Raw genomic sequence first — 15,104 nt, forward strand, 5'->3', positions numbered from 1 at the left:
GAAATTACCATCTTCAGGGAACCTGAAGATATCTGTATAGATAGCAGACTTTTGGTAAAGTCAAAGAAAGATAAGAGTTCAAATAGCCTTCAAGGCTGCACTGTAAGCTAACTCTTTTTCTCTACAGAGCCAAGAACAATCTTCTCTGGACTCTACAGGAGCAGTAAGTAAAAATTACCTCATATAATGGCATGCAGATGCTATCAATCCACTCGAGCTGCAACCTGGGTAGTTCATCTTTCCTGTTCCGATCAAAAATGGCCTGAATTGAGAAGGGAACAAAACTGTCATGCTTTATTACACTGGAGTATTTTACAGACACATCATCCAGCACTTTGGAGCTATGATCAAATTCTCACAACCAGAACACTTTGTAAACCATAATCAATCTTTGCAGCAGTCTCCCTACTGCTTTGGCATGAAAAATAAACTGTTTATTTTCAATTCTGTTTTGAAATTTGTAGGCTGAATGTATTTTAATCTTATAATTCTGTGATGTAAAATAAATGCTCCACAGTTGGAGTTGAGCTGGTAAGAAACCTCCTGTAGAAATGTAAAGTATGTACCTTTGAGTAGAAATTTCCCTTTTCTCACATAGGGTTTTCAAGCTCAGCAAAATGAACAGTGATGGATCTGGGCTGGCTCCCTCCCTCCCAGTTACAGACCCTTTCTGCAGAACCAGCCATGTCTGTGAATCCGAAGGATGGAGAATCAACAGATCCGCTTTGGGAGCAGTTATCAATTTGTTCCTCTGGAAACAGCCTAATTCACTGCTTGCGGCGCTCCCCCAGAGAGGAAATTATAGAGATCGAAGCTGATGTTTAAGAGGCTCAATTATTGGCTGAAAGGAGATGGAAGAAACTGAGTTCTGAGGAGTTTGAATGTGAGCTGAGTTTCCTCCACACCCTGCCTGAGATTACTTGGGTCCATCAGCTTTCTGTCTACAGGATTTTAATCCTCCTTCTAGTGGTCCATCTGTACCATTTACTGAACGCCTTTTTTTACTCTCTGAATATGCCAAGTTTTAAATCTTTCTGTCCTTTTCTGTGGAAAGTCTGTTCTTATTCTGGGCCCATCTCCTCAAGGTTGATGTCTCCTGAGAAACCTTACTTGCCTTCTGTACCTTCCAGAAACTCCAGACTATACATATTACATTACATTAAATGTCTGGTTGAATTCTTCTAGTTGTAGCCTGCTCTTTCTGACATAAACAGGTATCACACAGTGTATCTAAACAAGACCAGGAGGTAAGATTCAAGGACTCTGTGATCTTAAATGAGAACCTTGGGTTTGATTTTGGAGAATTCTGTATTTCCTATTCAAATAATTTTGAAAAATCCTGTCATTTTCAGATTGGTATAAACACAATGCAAGAAAAAAATCTTTGAGTTGTAAGATAAGAGAATATCACATTATCTTGCTGACTAACAATTCTCTTATCTAACTAGCAGCAATACCTATCTAGGTGGCTTGTCATAGTGATATGTCATGAAATACATCAGCATTTGATCTTGTTTAAAAATTCCTCATTAATATGGTAAAACTCTACATGATTTTGACCCTTAGCCATCAACTGTTAGAACTGATGAACTTTGTGATTATTTACAGGCCTTATCTCCCAACATAAAACACTTAATACATCAGTTTACTGGATTCTTTGAAATTGTGAAGGGCCAAACAGAGAGGAAAATCTTCCTTCAAGCTGTATGGCTTCAAAGCCACATGTGGCCCATGTATTCCTTGGTACAGACTGTAGATCTCAAAGGAAGAGTGGGAGGGCTCCTATGATGGAGGAAATACTGAAGATATTTATAGCCATACACTCTTCTTTCACACCTATCTAGGTTGTCGGATGCAAATTTTCAGAAGACATGAGTCCAGAAGAAAGCTCTGGCTTTTGTCCTTCTCTGCACTTCTACCAAGTCTACAGTATGTCCAAAATGTAGATGTAATAACACACCTTAAAATAATTCTTAAGGTTGCTGGACCTGGGCCATTTGCACTGGAATTCATTGCTACTTGAAGACAGTAATATTAATGTATGTGTTGAAATAAAAGTACTTCCTATTATGCTTCATTATCATGAGAGACACATTTTGCAAATTTGATAGACAAGGTAGGAAAGGCACTTATATCCATATTGTATGGAATGGTACTTGCAGTTATTCAGGCCCAGATTTGGTCTCAGAATTGTGAATACCATGACTGACAGATTACTCTTCTACTGAACTATAGCTACCATTTTTTCTGAGATGTACACACAGAACTACTACAGGGAAGAAATCCATTAATGTCCCAACCTCTGACAGCATACAAAGTGAAAAGCCATTTATTGTATCTGAGCATTGTTTACTACAAACTTTTTAGCTTTAATGACTTCATTACATTATCTCATGTGCGAGTATTATCAAAATGAGAACAAGTCTGAGCCACTGGAATGGTCTTTTTATTTTTTGGAAGCATAAACGTATTTGTGAATGGCTTGTAAGTTAAATTCTTTAGAATATTTTCTGTTATCCTTCTCCTATTGCCTCCAGATAATGGCTGGTCAACATTTTGAGGTATTTAACCTGGATAAGGCTTTCTCTTCAAATAGTTCTCTGAAAATCTTTATGAAACTTTTTTTCTTAGTTCTTGTTTGACACTTTATACCCATCTGCCTATATTCCACTCAATACCAATTTATCGTTTCAATCACAGTGTTATATTTAGTTGTATATGTACAGAAATGCTTTTCAGCATTTGATACATCAAATAACAGACAGACAGCTGCAGCATAAAGTAAATCTGTCAATTTTGATTTCCATAAGTAGCTGGTGATTTTTTATTTGAATACTGTGTATTAAAAACAATACCTGTTGCTTAGAAAATTAACTGACAGAATAACCTTGGGAATAGATACAGAAAATGGGAAAAAGGGCTTAATGCAAAAGTGACTGAGTTGACTGTAGAGCTTTTTATATATGGCTCTAAATGCATGTCCTTATGGGCCAGAGCTTTTATTTACTGCAAAATTTTTCTTTACATACAAAATACAGTTAGTTTTTCTGAATGAACCCAATGATATTTTCTTACCCTATTCAAGTTAGTAACTATTTCAGAAGTGATAAAAACTTACTGAAGGGGTGAGTTTGAGTTCAGATCTTTCTCTGTCTCCTTGTTCAAAGAACTCACTGGTTACCAGCTCAGCTGCCTAAAACATAAATCATGATAAAGATTAGAGTTCTTGCTACATAATTTTTAGGGTAATGAGTTCTTCCTCAGACCATGACTTCAGCCTGTGCTTAACTGTAAAGAAGTGAATAGCCCCACTTACATGACTGATGTCAGGCACATGTTTGTATAGTTTTCAGGACTGGGCGTACAGGGGGTATAAATAGCCACAACCATTGATAGGCACACGTACCCCTTTTTGATAGGGAATTGACTGGGGGAATTGCATTGCAATTTCGAGGTAGCACTCAATGCAGTGATATGCAACTTACTCAAGTATTTAGAAGAGAAGAGAAAATTATAGCTTCTTGTTGGCATGCACAATTATGTCTGTAAAAATGCTTTGTAAAATGTGCAAGAGCTCTCTGGGTAGTTACAGGCTGTTACCCTGTATAAACAACTTCACTTGTCAAAGAAATTAACCAATAACCTCTGTTGTCTTAATTTAATGTGAAATCATAAAGGTTTTTTTCCCCACTAGGCTTTACTTTTTTCCCAGGCCTGTCATCACTATAGGATCTGAATATCTAAATATGAACTCAGATTGTGATTATCATATTGAATCAAAATTAAGAACCTGGTGGGTTGGATGTTGGAATGCGTCTTTCTGATTTTTGTGAATGAAAATGTTCTATTCAGCAGAAGTTTGTGCTTCGCAGAAGAACACAAGGTTTAAAAACAAAATTAGTTATGGAAACAACAGGAATTTTAGGAAATCAAACAGCGAGCAATCCTGATATAGTAGCCTTTATGTACTGTACTCTTCTCATGTGTGGGGCTTAGAAGGTAGGCACATGTGACATTTGAGATGCAAAAAAAGGAAACTAATCTACTGAAGATGGCATTGAGTTCCTAAAGCTCCTATCATGCCACCTTATTGTTTTCAAGTGTTTTCAAGCTAGGAAATTATTTCATAATGCCAAGGCACAAGAGGGTGAACTAAGGAGAGAACCTGCACCTCATAAAATCTCAAAATTTCTGCATAGCTAACATTCACAAATCCTAAGTTTGTTACAGTTGAAATAGAGAGTACTAAAATAAATTAGAAGTAGGTGAGGTGATGTTATGAAGTACTCTTAAATCTTGAGCCAGGCTATCACACAGTTTGGAACTTTATAATGTATGTAATCCCAGCGCACTAATAAAATTCTGGATCAATACTCCAGATAGAGGAATAATTTAACAACTTAGCAGCAATAAAGGATTTGCCAAGTGTATTGTATAAAAATAATCAAGACATAGTTTCACCCATCTCTCACTGCTATTCTGATCCTGTTCTCCTCGTGTCCCTTTTCCCTCTTCTTTTGTTTGTTTCTATCTTCTCTTCCTGAATTTTGCCTTCTTACATGTAGCCTTTATTCCCTTTGATTCATATACTTTAATCTCCTTCTCCCTCACTTTTCATGTTTTTTTCCTTTTGGCACAGTTGAGGTCCAACTATTTCCTGTTTTCCCTCTGTGGACTTATTAGCCTCTCTGCGCAACCAGGGAATGTTTCAATCAATCCCAGACTGGATTTTTCAATATAAAGTAAACCTGTACACAAGGCTGCAGGGAAATTTTCACCTGCAGACCTCAGAAGCGATAAGGATAAAAAACCAGTTTGCCAGAGACTTCAGCACTAATTCAGCACCATATCACAAAGATTGACAGCATGGAAAACAGATCCTACCTGACATTTTGGCTGCTAAAGAAAATGGAGAAGCTAACTGGGTTAAAGAGGAAAAATGAGGAGGGATTGCACGCACTGCAGCTGTGGCTAGGTGGCACTGAAAAGTCTTGTGACTCATTTTCCCACTGCAGGATACAAACAACTTCCCCGATTTCCATGCGAGGTGACCATATTCTGAACGAGTAGAGTAACAGCCTTAAAAGGACTATTGTCATAGTCTGTTTATAAAAGCAAACTGCAAGCTGAGCTGAAGCCCTCACCACATAAATGCTTTTTTACTGAGTTAATGTGCATGTAACTTTCGTTCTACCACAAAGGAGGGCAAGTCCCTTTCAGCTTCTGTTACTTCCTTGTCCTTCTCCAAGAAATCTGGCTCCTCCTGCCTCACTAGTTCTCTGGTCTAGCTTCTCTTTTTCACCCCACCTTTGTACTTTTTAACTCTCACTTTGCTGTTAAGCCAATCAAACTCCCTCCAGGTGCTTAGCCACACTCAGTTGCACGGGTATATTTCCTATTCGCTTCTTGGTGCTGTATATTCCTCCAAAACCCTACACAGCTTGCCTTCTACTGGCCTGTTCTGGACGTCAGTAAAAGACAGAGAATTATTAGCATGGGTACAGGAAATATTAAGGATGGATGCTGAGTAAGGAAAGATGCCTAGAAGAGGGAAAATCATGTGGTAAAGGACAAGACTTTGGGACAGGCTGCTTTCGCACATTGTAATTGTTTGCCAACGCTGGACACAAGTTTTATGTATATTTCTAAAGAGCCTACTCAGCAGCAGAAGCCTGAATTTTTATTTGTTTGTTTCTAAGTATAGGATGCTAAAAAAGGCTCTATACTACAATTGCAGATTTTTCCATCAGTGTTGAGAAAATGAACACATTTCTCCTATCATATATACTGAAGATTTTATGCTAATCAAAGTTTGCAGATCATCTGCTGGTATTTTTGATTTAGGGAAGATTCTGCCACTGCCAAGGAAAACTTTGGGACAAAACAAGTAAGCACAGCTACATGTGGCTAATGCTTTTTTTGTTTAATCCATCCATTTTGTGATATGGATTTAAAAGGTTAATAAGAGGAGAGGTTGTAAAGCCAGATCTCTTCAGTTACCTACATGCTGCTCACCAGCATGTGTACATGGAAAGATTATGCAATAAACCATTTCTTGCAGAAACCCCCTGCTATTTTTTTCTAGCATTAATACCGCTGTAAATTGAGTCCAGTTTTGGTCCCTTGTAAGCCAGGGCCCTGGGAATATTGTCCTGCCAGCCCCGCCTCCTCCCAGCCCTGCTATTAATCATGACTTGCCTGTCTTGAAATCTCCCACGGTTTGGTCACAGCTCCAAGGTCACAGGCTGTCATTAGCATTGATCTGAAAAACAGAAATGAACAATACAAGCTGAATCAACCTTTGTTGGATTTCTAAACAACTCTGCTCTGGATGCATAAATAAATAATACATATATAAAATGTCAGCCCTGGCACCTTCTTTTCCTCCAGAAAAGAATGACATGTTTGAAATCTCAGCCATCAGCATGGCTTTTACATCACAATTGTGCCTAGGAAGCCTAATGTGTTGCAGGTCATCAGACGATGAATTTCGGTATTGTGCATTGTACGCTAGAAAAGAAATGATATTGCAAGGGAGTAACTGCTAATTTTGCAATACTTCTAACACTACTTACATTAATACCTATAATATACTAGAAAGCATGTGCTTCACATGATATAAGTAAGGATATTATTACATAATAACACCTGCAAACTGGATTAATTTATATGCCTATTTGTAAGTGACTGCTGTAGCAAGAGAACCTATAATCACAGGAGGCATCCCAGGCACTGTTTAAGCAGTTTCTACTGCTCATCTACAATAAAAATTTAAGATTTACTATGAGCTATACTGTTTCACTGTAGTTTAATACCTAGCTACAACCATGTTTTATATGCATTAGGAGAAAGAAACCATTCAGCTGTAGAAAGCGTTTATGTACAGTACATGATGCAGATAAAAGTCTGAGAAAGTTTAAATGAAGAACAAGGGCACTGAAAATGAAGCATCAAATATATTGCCTGAATCTAAAATTAGGAATGGGTGAAATGATATGGAAAATGGAAAATGGCCAATATTTTGTTCAAAAGACCGAAAGGAAACAGAATTTTAATGAAATTTCAGATAAAATGAGACATAATCAGGCATGCATATGCAAATGCATACATTTTATTGTCTCAAAAACATGGTGTACTCGAACCACCCACAATGTCTGAGGTTTTCAATAGGATGCGAGCTCAGATCATTCGTGAGGGCTAGAAGAGTACCATATATCTGCAAATTCCCAGGTACAGACTAGAAGAGCACAGAGAAGCATGGCCAGTGAAAGAAAACAGCTGAGAGGAGGAGGGAATGGGGAAACGGACAAGAAAGATCTTTGTGTCCTGAGGCAGAATATTGATGCGTTCTGGAGAAAGAGCAGAAGGGCTGAGCAGTAACTGGTGAGGCTGGGAGAAAGGGAAGAAAACATGACAGAGTGTGAAGGCAGAAATAGGAATGGAGAAGGTGAGGTCACACTGATTATATCCCTGCTGTTTGGTAATGTTTAGAAATCATACCATATATTTCATATCATGGATCATATTTTTAAAACAAGCTATCTTCTCTTGATACTCTAAGTCTTCACTCCATGATATATGAAATTCCTTAAACAAATAATGGCTACACTTAATAATAATAACCAGAAAGCAAGAAATAGTAGTGCTCACCGAAATATTTCTCGGTGGTTTTTTATATTCCAATCATAACCACCTTTACTGACAAGTTCAAAAAACTCAGTCCTTCTCCTGCAACAAAACAGATTATCAGAGAAGGAAACAAGACACTTCCAGGGCAGCCTTGCAGTAGAAACACAGTTCTCTGATGATACAAAATCATTGCACCTCATGTATTGTTGTTAAAGTCATTACACTGACAGTCCATTTAAGCGAAACATACTAATTTCCGAACATGTTCTATAAATGTCTGTTATCAATGTCAGAGTTGCCTAGTAAAAGCAATATTGTATTTATGGTCTCCGCAGATAAGGAAATAAATGGTATCAAAATGTTCAGTCTTCCATGGAAGCATGAAATGTTCAACTACAGCAGTGGACAGACAGACAATAGAAACACCCCTGAAATATATACACACTTCTCTATACTTGTCCTTGCAAAATGATTTTTACTTCTGGATCCTGAAGGGTTTTTCAGAGATGTGCAATTCCTGTTATTTCCAGCACACAGAACAGAACAGTGAGACACAGGACCTACAGACATCTCGAGTCAGTAGTTCTTATTGACTAAAACTAGGTCTCCCTGCTTGGTCCTGTGCTTTGTCTTCTGGAATATCTTGCCTATGTCCTCAAAGATGGACAGAACATGAGCCAGAACATGTTAATGCTTGTTCAGTGCCTCTAAGTACCAAAATTCTGACTCATCATAGTCTGTAATTTTTTATGACACTGAAACTTCAAGCGGATCTTATTGCATGCAGTGTGACTACAATATGAAACAGATCCTGCCCCAGATATGGCAGAAGTTGAGGTACAAAAATATGGAGCAATTGCCCAGAGTGACACAACATATTAGCATCAAAGCTGGAAAGCAAATACCTATGTTCTGAGTGACAATCCAGTGCCCCATCTCATCGGAGACTGTGCTCTCTCTTTGTCAAGTGGAAACGTAGTTAGATTCCCCAACAGGAGAGAGTTTGCAAAGTCTTGTATTTTCTACATTTACTTCAGCTAGACTGAAATTTTGAACAGTGATTATTGAAAGCACAGTCTGACAGCAGCCAGTACAGGTTTTACACATGAGGAGATGCACGCTTCTAGGAACATTGCCCTTGATCAATGGACAGAATTTTACGTGGGGCATGTCGCATTATTCTGGTCCCTGACTGTAATGCGTTATATGACCAGTCACTCCCTACTACAGGGCCTTTCTATAATGGATTTCATGACAGCAACTAGAACAAGGAGATCTAAGGACTATATGATAATATTTAATCCCTTATGTTTCATGAAATAAGATATAAAATAGTTTGTAGTTACAAAATTCGCTGGGACAATGCAAAGTCACACATGCAGAAAACAAAATTCAATTCTCTCACACAAAGTCACAGCATCATGGCGTGAGTGGAAATAAATATTGCAACGATGAAAGTTTTAATGGCCAAGAGTAGTTGGCACATAAGCCTTAAACCAGCCTAACCCTGAGCAGATCATCAACAACTACATACTCTATTAAGAGAGTGAGCAGTGGATTTCAGTGCCCAGTTTAACAATGTAAAATTTGGTAATAATTTCATTTTGAAGTATTGGATATTTTGGGCAACTCATATGTTACTGGACAAAAACCAGGCAAGAATATTTAAAGCTGAAAGCTCAGGAAGATAACATCCCAGAAACCTCAAACATTCAAATTTAAAATATAGATATCCATAAACAGTAACTGAAAATGTGAGTCTCAAGGCCTTATGTTAAGCTGAAAACTTTAAAATAAGAATTCTCTTTGAAATCCATTTAAACGGATGCAGAAGTAGTAGTCCAACTCCACAGAGAATTTCTAGTGTAGGAAGGAGTCAACCTGAGGAAAGCAGCCATGTATAAGGAAATAATTTAGTGTTTCCTACTGGTTGCTTATCCATGGTATCCAAAATGAAGAGGTTTGCTATTATTAAGCAAACATAATATGCCAGGATTTCAGAAATAAACAGAATGATAACAATTTTGCAATGTCTTTTAGTAACATTGACTCTGGTTGTATTTTGCCTAGAAGGGAAAGTTGTCTTGCTATATACAGCAAATCCAGTTGCTCTACAGCTCAGTGGCTCACGACATCATTTGAGTGAATTTAGAATCATAGAATCATAGTTTGGGTTGGAAGGGACCTTTAAAGGTCATCTGGTCCAACCTCCCTGCCATGGGCAGGGACAACTTCAACTAGATCAGGTTGCTCAGAGCCCCGTCCAACCTGACCTTGAATGTTTCCAGGGATGGGGCATCTGCCACCCCTCTGGGCAACCTGTTCCAGTGTTTCACCACCCACATCATAGAAAATGTCTTCCTTATATCTAGTCTAAATCTACCCTCTTCTAGTTTAAAACCATTCCCCCTCGTCCTGTTGCAACAGACCCTGCTAAAAAGTTTGCCACCATCTTTCTTATAAGCACCCTTTAAGTACTGATAGATTGCAATAAGGTCTCCCCGAAGCCTTCTCTTCTCCAGGCTGAACAACCCCAACTCCCTCAGCCTTTCTTCATAGGAGAGGCGTTCCACCCTCCTGATCATTTTCGTGGCCCTCCTCTGGACCTGCTCCAACAGGTCCACATCTGTCCTGTGCTGAGGGTTCTACAGCTGGAGGCAGTACTGCAGGTGGGGTCTCACCAGAGCGGAGCAGAGGGGCAGAATCGCCTCCCTCGACCTGCTGGCCACGCTGCTTTTGATGCAGCCCAGGATACAGTTGGCCTTCTGGGCTGCAAGCGCACATTGTTGGCTCCATAAACTTTTCCATAAACTTCATTTTGGTTCCATGCTTTTGCTTGTTGTATTATCTATAAGCATCATTGTCTAGAATTATCTACTAAAAAAAAGTATATTTTCCATCTGATCTTTCACTGAAGCTAATCTTTTTGTTTGCTTGTAGAAAAGTAGTGCCTTGAGAAGGTCATAAGGCCTTGCTCTGCCTGAATTTTTGTTGCTGTTTTGCTAGCTGGAGTTTGTGATCATTAGGTTTAGCATTAGGTTAAGAATACTTATGTGAGAATTTCCTTCTCTACAAAAATATTGAAGACGTAGCAAACTGAAAAAACAAGTTTGGTACTTGTGTGGAAACATCTGTTCACATAGGGTGGCTTTAAGAAGTGTAAATCATCAACGTTTCCAGGGAGTGATTTTCAGGCACTTTTGGAAGTCAAGTAGCATAACAACTACCTGATTAATGAATCATAATAACACAAGAAGAAAAGATAACTTATTTGCAGACTTCTGAGTAAAGAGGCCTCATTTGCTAAAAGTTTTCTGATTCATAAAAGCAGATTTTTATGTAGCACATAAAAATCAATTATGCAAGCAAGGAAGAATAATCTTGAAATTCAGCTGATGTCCCTTTTTGGACATTATTTCTCTGTATTAAAACTGGAAAGACAACTTGACCATGTAGTTTTTCAACCTAAGGCAGGCAGGGAAGGGAGCTCCATCTCGTCTGGGTCTGGACTGGGTTCCCTCCCAAGCCACTGCTGCGGGCCCTCTCCAGGGCAGAGCCTCTGGCTCTTCCAGGGGCTGCAGGGTCCTGGCCAGGGGGAGCACATGGGGCTGTGCCAGGGCAGCTGCCCTCTCATCCCCTGCCACTCATCTCTTCCTTGACAACACAAAACATTTCTGCAGCACTTGTTATTTGTGGTGAGACAGGAGAACCCGTACTGACACATCCCTGTGGTCCTTGTATCTCACTTAAAGCTGTCAGCAAATTCTGCCGTCATACCAGCCCCCCAGATAACAAGCGATCCTAACAGACAGCTTCAAAAACAGTATGCTTAAAAGGGTTTATTTGTCCTGCTCAGGATTTTCATGTTGGCAAGCAGAAATTTCTTCATGGACTAATGAATCAGTTTAGAAGTTATTTATAATAAAACTATTCATTCAAACCCTTTCTTAATACAACTTCTCTGAGAACAGACATGCAGGAAACAAAGAATATCAGTGTGTCTACTGCCAGTACTGTTTAACCCTTGGCACAGTAACCAAATACTGAGAAAAAAAGACAAAGCAAACATTGCAGCATCCCAGTCAGTATTTTTACAATTAACAGTTAAAGATACAATGTTGATATAGATAGTTGAACAATTTCCAGGTAAAGACTTTGCCTGAAGTTTTCTGGAAACGTGGTTTGGTATCAACCACCAGCACAAAAAAGCGGGGGAATCCAGGTATACCCCCTTAAAAGTTGAGAAAAACATTACTAAATGCTACCCAGCACTGTTTGGGATAGGATGCTAATGGACATCAAACAAAACTTCCTAAGGATGAATTATTGTCAAGACTGGGAAGGTAGTACGCTGAAACTGCACATCTGACAGCACTTCTCCCTGTAAGTCGGCCACAGGCATGTGCCAGAGAGGGGGATGTCAAAAGTGCAGTGTGACGGTGACACCACGACTCCTCCAACTATACACACGCTCTCACACATTCTTACTGGGAAGAGCTTAGTAATAATTAACAGTACGTGAAAAACATAAAATAGCACCAACTTGAAGTCTGCTTAGAGATTTGATTTGCAAACAAGGACAAGGAAGAAAACTGGATGAGAGAGATCCTATTATACTTCTCTCGAGTTAAGCTTTTTAAGACCTATTCTCATGTGATGCAAATTGGCATAATTTGTCTTCAAAGAAGCGGTATGTATGCTTTCATTACCTCTGCAACTGGGTCTGTAACTAAATATTTTTCTTAGCATACATGTTTAGAAACTCTGAAATGGTGGAAAAGAATTGTAAAATGTCGTTGATTTTCTACATGCCTGAAGAAATGATCACAGAAGGGACAGAAGAATTACGGGATTGAGCTGTAACTGATTCCTGGGATTGCTTTGAAGTATAAGCCTAGGATTTCACTTGCTTTTTGTTGATATAGACATGTTACACATTAAAGTAAAACTTACTTGGACACTTGAGCTATTTCTATTAGCCTAAGATATACGAAGTATTAGACTAAATCTCTTCAACCACAGCTAAACACTAATTTCTCATATTATATATCCTTATTGGTATTTAATAGGTCATTAGAGTAAGTTCTTCGAATTTTCATTTGTCAAATACAAGAAATGCCAATACTTACTCAAAATACAGAGTGAGGTCTGTTGCCAATATCGATTGCTTTAGAAGCTGCATAAGGTCACTGTAGTCCTTAGAGGACAAGTTAGCAAAGATGTTGTGACCCTATAATGAAAGAGATAAAAGAGGTAAAGGGCTAGCAATCAATATAGGTTTTTAAAAGGTTTTCTAACTCTTTAGTCTACTGTTTCCCTGTAACAGAGGCCTTTTCTGATTCATGGCAAAACTACGACAAAATAATAATGTTAATACTGCTGAGATTACATTGGTGTGGAAGAGTTGACGATTGTAATCAAGCACCTGGGATGTTTTTCTAAACTCTGCTGAAATTATAGCCTCTTGAGGAAAGATTTACTCTTTTCTCTGACGCTGCACAGACTCAGTTTATGGGGAAGAACTATGGATACATCTCAATCTTTCCTCTTATTAAATGTTTTGGAGAGCTGTGCATTACAGCTTTTGAGTTGTGCTCCTAATAGATTTATCTGTGCTGCTGCTTGCAGGCACACAAACTGCTGTTAGAGCAGTCAAAGACACTAAATCAGTTTTTCATTCAAAACAGCCCATTTGCTCACTCTGCCCATTACTGCGTTGTCTTACAGTGTATACAAGCATTGCCTATGCAGGCTAAAGAACTGCAATTTTATGCAGTTTAAACGCCCTGTGTAGGCACAATACGCTATTTTTTAAGGGATCATGGATTAAGAATTTGAAAGGTGGTCCATGGCCAGAATAAAAGGAAACTAATTATTTAATATTGCTATTTGAGAGCAGGAAGATCCTTTTGTAACTGTATTTTTGAAAACTAAGAGGGACAGAGATCCTGTAATTTCTCTATGAACATAGAGAAAATATGCTGAAAGAAACAAAATTAATGGAAAATTCTAAATGTAAGCTTAAGAAGTGGTCTTTGTGACATTAGTCACATATAACTAAATTAACATAAATAAAAGTACTACACTTTTTTTCCACCTAATTACCTATAGAAATAACGAGGATCTTGCTAAATGGAGTCTTATTTTGGTGGTATTTAGCACTGTAATGCACACATTCAGTATGCACTGCCATCTACTGCTTAGGAAGATTAAAACGCCCTTAGAAACAAGAATTTTCCAGCAACAGGCTTGCTATAACCATGATGGTCTGAGGACATAGACGAGATAAGGTCTGGAAGTAGAGATTTTTTTTTAATAGATCAGCTAATTGTTGGACTAAAAAAATAATTTGCCATGCATAAAAGATGGTCTTCTCTGTGGCAATGAAATGATTATTTCTTTTCAGCTAAATATTGAGAAGGATTTGAGAATCTAAAACTTATTTATGAAAAACAATTTTAAAACCAAAGTACTCAGAAGCAAATAAAGCAAAATGCATCAGGAAAGTAGCAGCTTTTACAACAGGGGTAATTTACCAAGTTGTCTGTTATTCTATAATATCTGTTGCCTTTCTGACCTGTTTCATGGTGTATAAAACCATGTCACTACAAAGCTCAAGATCACTTATACTGAGGTTAGCATGCCAAGAGTAAAGGATAAATAGGTCCTTTGTCCAACATGATAAAAATCTAAGGAAATAATACAATATACTATGTTTCCTTCTAGATAGCAAAGACGGACTAGAATATTGACCTTAGTGGATAGGATATAATCTAATTTCAACCTATTTGAGAAAGAAGACCAACTGCTCAGCTGGTGAAAGTTGGTCTATCTTTAAGTAGATTGGAGAATCCAAATCTGCATTTATTCCAAACTAAAGGGTGTTGTGTTCCATTAGCAAATAGTATCTATTGGATAAAAATCCCGGAGGATTAATTTTCTGGTCTAGAAATGAGGACCTGGAGAAGAAGCTGCCTGAATGATCAAAGGGGACTTGCATTTCAAGTAATATTTTACATCTCTGAAAGAAGCTGGAGTAGATTCCAAGGAAAAAAAGCTTTTTTTTCATAAATTCCTTGATTTTTAAGCTGGAAAAGATAAAGAAAAGCATTTAGACTGACATGAGCTTTCACAGAGTTGTCCATGTCTTGAGCCTGTCTTCAGAGAGACATTCAGTCATGATGAAGATTTCAGGAACTAGAGAAATCACAGTGTCGCAGGAAAGCTTGTTCCAGGGGCTCAGGTCTTATTGGTTTAGGGGGGAAAAAAAAAAAACCAAAACCAAAAACCCCTTCCTTTTTTCCTATTCTGAACCAGTCTGTTTAACTTTCAAATGCTGCTTTTTCTTATGCCTTTTCCTGGTAGTATAAGGAGCCATTTAATTCCTACTATCACCTTTTAGATAAGCTAGGCTAGGCTAAGCAGATTGACCTGTTTAAATCTCATGCTGCTGCTCTCCTTTCTTATGTCTACTT

General features: G+C 38.3%; 1 protein-coding gene across 1 annotated transcript in view; it reads right to left on the bottom strand.

Moving 5' to 3' along the window:
* PDE11A (phosphodiesterase 11A) overlaps window positions 1-15,104 on the bottom strand; it is a 79,343-nt gene that overhangs the window by 13,365 nt on the left and 50,874 nt on the right. The window contains exons 13-17 of the mRNA XM_009574663.1: window positions 12,759-12,859; window positions 7,651-7,728; window positions 6,195-6,262; window positions 3,119-3,189; window positions 179-262 (exon numbers count right to left, since the gene is read on the bottom strand). Coding sequence (XP_009572958.1) covers window positions 179-262; window positions 3,119-3,189; window positions 6,195-6,262; window positions 7,651-7,728; window positions 12,759-12,859 — 402 coding nt within the window. The remainder of the gene's footprint in view (window positions 1-178; window positions 263-3,118; window positions 3,190-6,194; window positions 6,263-7,650; window positions 7,729-12,758; window positions 12,860-15,104) is intronic.

Source organism: Fulmarus glacialis, unplaced genomic scaffold (assembly GCF_000690835.1).
Source record: "Fulmarus glacialis isolate BGI_N327 unplaced genomic scaffold, ASM69083v1 scaffold6483, whole genome shotgun sequence".
Lineage (NCBI taxonomy): Eukaryota > Metazoa > Chordata > Aves > Procellariiformes > Procellariidae > Fulmarus > Fulmarus glacialis.